Consider the following 8,056-nt stretch of genomic DNA (forward strand, 5'->3'; position numbering starts at 1 on the left):
ACCCAAGGTTCAAGGACAGTTTTGTTATGTTAAGAGATGAGGTCAAACGAAATCTGATGGACACTCGCACTGAAACAGGAAGACAAACACCCGCTCCTCCTCCTCCATGTGCCACTGCCATGCAACCACTACCACTACCAGGCGTACCAGCGAAGAAAAGTAGAACGGATCTGAAGGGACTGTTAACCAGCATACAGGGGGAAAAGAAGGGTCAACATGGTGGTGGCGAGGATGCAGAGGACGCAGAGGCTGAACTAAAAAACGAGTTCACAATATATGAAAAGATGCCTGAACTCAGCGCAGGAGACGACCCACTCGCATGGTGGAGGACACATGAGAGAACTTTACCTCACCTTGCCCAGCTGGCGAAAAAGTATTTGTGCATCTCTGCTTCAAGCTCAGCTTCAGAACGTGTATTTAGTACGTCAGGGCTCATTTGCAGTCCAAGAAGGGCACGGCTTACAGAGGAGCACATTGACATGCTGGTGTTCCTAGCAAAAAATCTGAAAGTTGTAAAGAAACTTTAGGCTAGTACATTATTACACTACTTGCACCACCTTATGTGTGATTAGTCTGAGGCCGTTGAATAAGTGCACTACCTATTTAAAAAGAATTTAACTTGAAAATGCACTTTTTTTTTTGTACTTGCACTTTAGTGTGCCTTTTGAATGTGTGCTTAATGCAAAAAAGTTTGAATTATTGTTTTAGTCAATTCTGCTGTCTAAATGCCCTACCTCAAGAAGAATATTGTTTCATTTGCTAGTTGCTGGCTGCTACTTGAAAATGCATAAGATTGCAGTTTTTTTTTTTACTTGAGGCCTTTATATAAGGTATGATAAGGTATAAGTACTAAGTAGGTATTGTGCATCGTTCGGTTCGAGTCCTACAGTTATCAGTACCCCTCCATCGTTCCTGACGTTATCTGGACGCTTATCCAGGCTGGTCAGACCCCTAGTGGTGATTGCATCCGAGGAGCTCCGGGTCAAGAGCGACTGGACCTGTATATTGGATTACTCTACCCGACGACGGCGAGCCTCTTCCACGGCTCTTATGCTTTATGTGTATCACTAGGTAATGTAGAAGGTATGAGAAGGTGGTATGAGAAGGTATTAGAAGGTGGTATGAGAAGGTATTAGTAGGTGGTATGAAGGTATTAGAAGTTGGTATGAGAAGGTATTAGTAGGTGTAGGTGGTATGAGAAGGTATGAGAAGGTGGTATGAGAAGGTATTAGAAGGTGGTATGAGAAGGTATTAGTAGGTGGTATGAGAAGGTATGAGAAGGTGGTATGAGAAGGTATTAGTAGGTGTAATGAGAAGGGTATTAGAAGGTATTAGAAGGTGGTATGAGAAGGTATTAGAAGGTGGTATGAGAAGGTATTAGTAGGTGTAATGAGAAGGTATTAGAAGGTGCCATGAGAAGGTATTAGTAGGTGGTATGAGAAGGTGGTATGAGAAGGTATTAGAAGGTTGTATGAGAAGGTATGAGAAGGTGGTATTAGTAGGTGTAATGGTATGAGAAGGTAACTGCACTACCTAAGAAGAACTTGACTTGAAAATGCATAAGATTGCACTTTTTTCTTACCCTGCCTTTTGAATGTGTCCTTATTGTTTTCACTAATGCAAAAAAAAGTTTAATTATTGTTTACTACTACTAGTACTAGTAATTTTGCTGTTGTGAAGTTATATATGTTACACATATAGCCCTCGCCCTGTTATCTTTATCAAAACTGTTACCAACTGTAATACAAACAGTTCAGTTTGTCAGGTACATGCAACACAGATTACAGTGAGTGTTTACATCTGTCTGCTTGAGAAAATACTATGTTCTAACTTCTGCATCTGCAATAAAAATGATTGAAGTGAGATGAACAGTTCTTTTTAAATGTGTGATCTAAAGACTAAACAAAGGGTTTTAAAAGTGTTATATTTATCTTATCTTATAGTACCGAGAGAGAAGCTGAGGAGAATCAACCAGCAACAAAAGCTAAATTTGTTTAAAAAAAAAAAACAAAATATATATTATATATATATATAATATTTTTTTTTTTTTTTTATATATCGAAATGGTATCGAAGTATCGATACTTTTCAAGGTATCGTATCGAAGTCGAAATTCCAGTATCGTGACAACACTAGTTAGCACATGAAAGCATGAAGCCATCAAAAATGAAACGCCATTTAGAAACAAAACACACTTATAATTCTTCATAATACAATGCTGTTCAGTATCCCCTGATCGGGTCATCTCTGCTACAGTTCAATTCAGATTCTTGAAACTTGATGAGCATCACCAGTTTAAACTTGTTTAAAAGGCATATATGCCTGTAATTCAAGATAAGGCTGCCTTTTTATTTCATACAGTTCAATTTAGATTCTTGAATCATGATGAGCATCACCAGTTTAAACATATGCCTGTAATTCAAGATACATCTGCCTTCTGTAGTTCTCTGTAGCTCACTTGGTAAAGCATGGCACTAACAAGGCTGAGGTTGTGGGGTTCGATCCCATGGGACTACATATTAGGGCTGCAACTAATGACTAATTTGGTAGTCGACTAATCTGCCGATTATTTTTTCGATTAGTCGACTAATCGAAAACCAATGTAAACAACAACAAACCAATTTTTTTTTTTTTTTTAATTACCTACAGTATCTTTGTGAAAGTGGCTTCTCAGCTCTGGTCCAGCTGAAGACAGAGCAGAGGAACAGATTGGACATTGAGCATGACCTCAGAGTTGCTTGTCTATCTACCATCACCCCAGACTTTGAGACTCTTGTCAGGACCAAACAACAACATCATAACATGATGATCCCATAGCAAATTAAAATAATGACTCATGAAACATTTGAATTTGGATCTTTAAGCCACTTTAAATGAAAATGTATTTGAAGAACAATACAGCAATCACTCATAACAAGATAAATAAATTAAATAATACAAATTAAAGTGGAAGTGTACTTTAAATAACTTTTGTTTGCTGTGTGTGAGAGGAGTCCGTGTGTGTGTGTATGTGTGTGTGTCTTACTCTGATCGCTGTGTGAGTGAGAGGAGTGTGTGTACTGTGTAATTTGTGTGTGTGTCTTACTCTGATCGCTGTGTGAGTGAGAGGAGTGTGTGTACTGTGTAATTTGTGTGTGTGTCTTACTCTGATCGCTGTGTGAGTGAGAGGTGTGTACTGTGTAATTTGTGTATGTGTGTGTGTCTTACTCTGATCGCTGTGTGTGAGTGAGAGGAGTGTGAATGTGTGTGTGTCTTACTCTGATCGCTGTGTGTGAGAGAGAGGAGTGTGAATGTGTGTGTGTCTTACTCTGATCGCTGTGTGTGAGAGAGAGGAGTGTGAATGTGTGTGTGTCTTACTCTGATCGCTGTGTGTGAGTGAGAGGAGTGTGTATGTGTGTGTGTCTTACTCTGATCGCTGTGTGTGAGTGAGAGGAGTGTGTATGTGTGTGTTACTCTGATCGCTGTGTGTGAGTGAGAGGAGTACGTGTGTAATGTATTGTGTGTCTAGTCTGATCATCATCTCCTGCAGGGGAACAATGTTTTCAATGTCCAAAATTTGCTATGGGATCATCATGTTATGATGTTGTCTGGAACCCTGAGAAGCCACTATCACAAAGATAGGTAGTGCACACAAAAAAAAAAAAAAAAAAAAAAAAAAAAAATTTGTTTTTTTTAATGACTAATCGACGCAACAATTTCTCGTCAACGATTTTTTATAATCGACGTCGTCGATTATGTCGACTAATCGTTGAAGCCCTACTACATATACTGAAAATCTATGCACTTGTGTACTGTACGTTGCTATGGATAAAAGTGTCTGCTAAGAAGCTTTTATTTTTTTTATTGGGTTTGTAGCCCTAGTTGCAGTTGTTTATTTTTGTTTCATGTTTTAACATTGCATGAAGGATCGTGTATTACTGCACATTTTGGTTAAGAAATTTGGGTCGCAACTTAATGATAGTGATGCACGATATATCGGCCGCCGATATAATATCAGCCGATATGGCAGTTTTTTTTTACACATCGGTATCTATATCCTATCAAGATAGGGCCGATATTAAAAAAAAAAAAAAAATTCTTTTGTTTTGACCTTATAGTTTCAAAATATCAGTCATTTCTGAAAATAAGTTACAAAAGAAAAAGAATTATGCGTTTTGGAAAATAGCTCTTTATTTGATTATCATAAAAAAGTGTTTTCTATACAGAGATATCGACATCGGTAAATATCGGTATCGGCCAGAACAGCAATATTAATATCGGTTGCGCGTCCTCCCTGCAGCGCCAGCCTGGCGCACCGTGTTTGTTGTGTGTGTGTCAGGTGTTTTTGACATTATAGGGGCCTATTTATTCAACTACGCGTTTATAGCCTATAGTCTTATCAAATGTGTTGTTATACACACGACCTCGTTTTGTAGACTGCCATTGTCATGCTTTTAATCGGTTCGGTATCGGCCACAATTTTCACATCAGTGCATCACTGCTTAATGACTAAGGAAAAATGTGGGTCCTGAGGCTAGACCAGTTGAGAACCAGTGTATATAGAGCCTTGCATGAGAACAAGGAGACCAAGGCCTAAACAAATTAATTGTTTGGTTCCTGTTGGTTGTCAGTTAAGGCCATGGGTAGGTAGGGAATTTATTTTATTTCTTCCCACGGCGACTATGGATAGGGAATTTCTTTATTTAATTAAAATGTTCACGACAACATGGATGCATGTACTCTGCCAGCATGTTTAATATCCATAATACTAAAGGTTTGACTAAGATTTGTATGAAACTTTATTGTAAAACATTTTTTTATATATATATTTTTACTCATAAAATAAATTGGGTCGCACCTAAATCGGCAGGGTCGGTTGGCAACCGGAACCAAACCATTTATTTTGATAAGGGTGGACCAAGCTCAGGTAAGCCATTTTAGGATGCAAATGTAACCAGTGTGTTACGTCTGGTTGTGTTCTGGTGTGTGTGGCGACATTAATCAGGCATGAGGCGGTACTGGGTAATGGGTATCAGGCTCATTTACTGGCGGTCTCTGTGTGACACACATCAGATGCACAATCATTAGGTTTGGTGTGCACTTCATAGGCATCTGAAAATACTGTTACAAATTACACTATTATATATATTCTGTTTGGCAAAAACTAAATTAAATTCCATAAACAATCTTAACAAAAATATTAAATATATGACCCATATTCACTTCTATAACAAATGTGAAAAGGCTTCAGTAAGATAAGAACAACATGTAACTCTTGTCAGACCTTGTTACTCAGCTGATAGAGTTGTACCCTTCCTGCTGTCTTGTAGTACAAAACTTGTAAGTCGCTTTGGATAAAAGCGTCAGCTAAATGACTAAATGTAAAAATGTACATGGGTATCTTTGTGGTGTAGTGTATCTTGTAAACCAGGCCGATTGCAAGTTGCTGTACTCTGTCGTCTAATCTAAGCCGTCCTAGATTGTCGAAATGGGCAGGGGTAAGGTGGGTTTTTAAGAGTAAGGCCAAGCAGTAGCCTGACCAGTTTGTTTTGTGATGTTTGGAGCCTTGTTTTTAGAGCCTTTGAGGTGCTTTGGTACCATGAGGACGTGCAAGCATAGTCATAGAAACCTTGAATGAGTGCTCCTGTTAGTCTTCAAGGTATTCTTATTTACCAGAGAGGAGATCCTGTACAAAAATCGTGTTTGTTGGTTGCCATTTTGTCACAGGAAAGATTTGCCTCTAGGATGGAACCCATGTAGGTAATTTCATCTTTTCCTTGTGACAATATTGTCACCCACTGTATAGGGATGCCCCCCGGACTAGGGCTGCACGATTAATCGTTTTTTAATCGAAATCGCTATTTGGAATGATGCAATTATCAAATCGCAAAGCCTGCAATTAAAGAAAAAAAAAGAAAGAAGTTATTTTTTTTTTGCCAGGAAGTCCCATTGAGATACAAGATCTCCTTTGCAAGGGATACCTGGCCAAGAACACAGCAATAAAATGTGCGATACATCACACAAGAACATAATAACTGTGCATGTATATACAATATACAATACATCACATGTAAACACAAAAACACAAAGCAAAATAGTCTACATGATAGTAAAAGTGTATAATACAGGGTAATACAGTAATTTTGCAGTTGGGACCCGACTACAGAAAGCAGCAACATTCTTCTTGTAGGAAGTTATGTAATACAGATTTAAATTCACCAAGAGAGACCGGGGTGTCTAAGTGGATAATGGTCCTGTAGCCCATTCCATGCCCAAGGTGCGAAGCTTGAGAAAGCTGTTCCTAGCTAACCCTGCTAAAGACAGAGAAAACATCTGAGCTGAGTAAGGAAAGGGTGGGGGGGAGCGGGGCATCTCTCTACTGGTTCAATTAATGTAGAAAAGTAGAAAAACGTTGCACTATAAAAACGAACTGGATAGTTGATGATAATAAACATTTAACTTCATTAGCTGAAGTATTCTAAAATCATTTAAGCCATTCTCCTTTTCTGTGTGTGTGTGCACACGTCTCATATCTGGTCTGACATCAGGAGTTTGATAGTATTTACTGAGGATTGCCAGATAATGTTGATATTTAAACACAAAAAAAATACAAAATAAATATACATGATCATGCAACATAAAAAAATTGTTGTAGGAACAGTTTGGGAGAGGGAGGTAAGGGGTTTTAGATTGTGTGTTGTGAAGTTTACTTCAGAGAGGGAGAGTGAAGTACAGAAAAAAAGGTACCGTTGGGTACCGTACCGGTATCGATTCCCAGGTAAAAAGAAACATTTTCAGACTCGGTGTCCCGAACAGACCCACCGCGTAGGCCAGATGCAAGCCACATTTGACAATAAACCTCTGTGGGGCTGCTTCAAAAAAATTATAATCGCAAATGTAATCGCAATATCTGTCAGAAAAATTGCAATTAGATTATTTCCCAAAATCATGCAGCCCTACCCCGGACCCCGGTTCTAAATGGGAACCGGTACAAAATTAGAAAAAAACTGAGTATTGATAAGCTCCGACGTTATCGGTACTGCTATCGATACTCTAGAAATTATTATGAGGTTTTTTTCGAGGAATTTAAACGTTGCAAACTATCTCTCCTCTCTCTGTCTCTGCACGAGAAGCGAGGCGCAGCAAGCCATTATTACACACACTCGTCGCGAGCCGCTCACACTCACACATACGGGTACTTAACCCTTAGAAGTCAACGGGGCCTATTGCTCCCCGTGGGCGGAGAACAAAAGAATTAGAATCTCTCACAAATGCTCAGGAAGTCCCGTTTTTCAAAAATCTGTAAAAATAGCACAAAGACAATTCGAGTGCATAATAGTGTAATTCGATATGTATCCTTACTGGCTAAACATAATACGACTTGTAAATATGTTTAATTCTTGCTCAATTGTATAGTTCTAAATATCCCTGTATTCCCCCGAAACTACAACGCGTCACGTACATGCACGCGCGCACACACACACAGCGCATAGGTGTTAATCACTGAGTGATCTAATATGCATATTCTTCAGCGCGAGAGGGGGGGGGGGGTTGTGTTTCTCACTGTCTGTCGTTGATAATATAATCTGAAGAGGTCCTGCATTATTATTATTATCATTCTCGAGAATACACGCGGACCCGACGGAACGTTAACTTATGAATAAAAAGTAGTCTAACATGCTTTTCATCCTCGCCCGTGTATATACCCACGTCGCACTAAAACATCAACTACTGTATGAGTAGAGACAGAGTGCTTGTGTGTACGAGTTATGATGAGTTATCTCGCAGTTTTCTAGAGTAGAAAGGTGCGCCCAGTAGAGCACACACACACACACAGAAGGAATTTCTTGTACAGCGAGTTGGGCGTTTTATTTATTTTATCACTTGTAGGCTACCATAGCGAAGGCTCATGGCAGCAACGTTAGTGGTTGAAAACGTGATTCGAGAGTGATACCAAGTGGAAGGAAATATATCCTGTCATTCAGTGCGTATAGCAGGTATCCTCGAAATTCTCCGCTATCTCCTCTGCAAGCTCCTGTCTGTCCGCCTTGCACTGCTCCAACTGCCTGTGTCTGTCT

General features: G+C 39.3%; 1 protein-coding gene across 1 annotated transcript in view; it reads left to right on the forward strand.

Annotated features, from left to right (window-relative positions):
- LOC311237254 (uncharacterized protein) overlaps positions 1–1,080 on the forward strand; it is a gene marked incomplete at its 3' end in the record, with an annotated part of 25,935 nt that extends 24,855 nt beyond the window's left edge. Inside the window, exon 6 of the mRNA XM_084325060.1 lies at positions 1,072–1,080. Coding sequence (XP_084181186.1) covers positions 1,072–1,080 — 9 coding nt within the window. The remainder of the gene's footprint in view (positions 1–1,071) is intronic.
- Positions 1,081–8,056: the final 6,976 nt, after the last annotated feature.

This window comes from Notolepis coatsorum (assembly GCF_963971535.1).
Source record: "Notolepis coatsorum genome assembly, chromosome: 11".
In the NCBI taxonomy this organism is placed as follows: Eukaryota; Metazoa; Chordata; class Actinopteri; order Aulopiformes; family Paralepididae; genus Notolepis; species Notolepis coatsorum.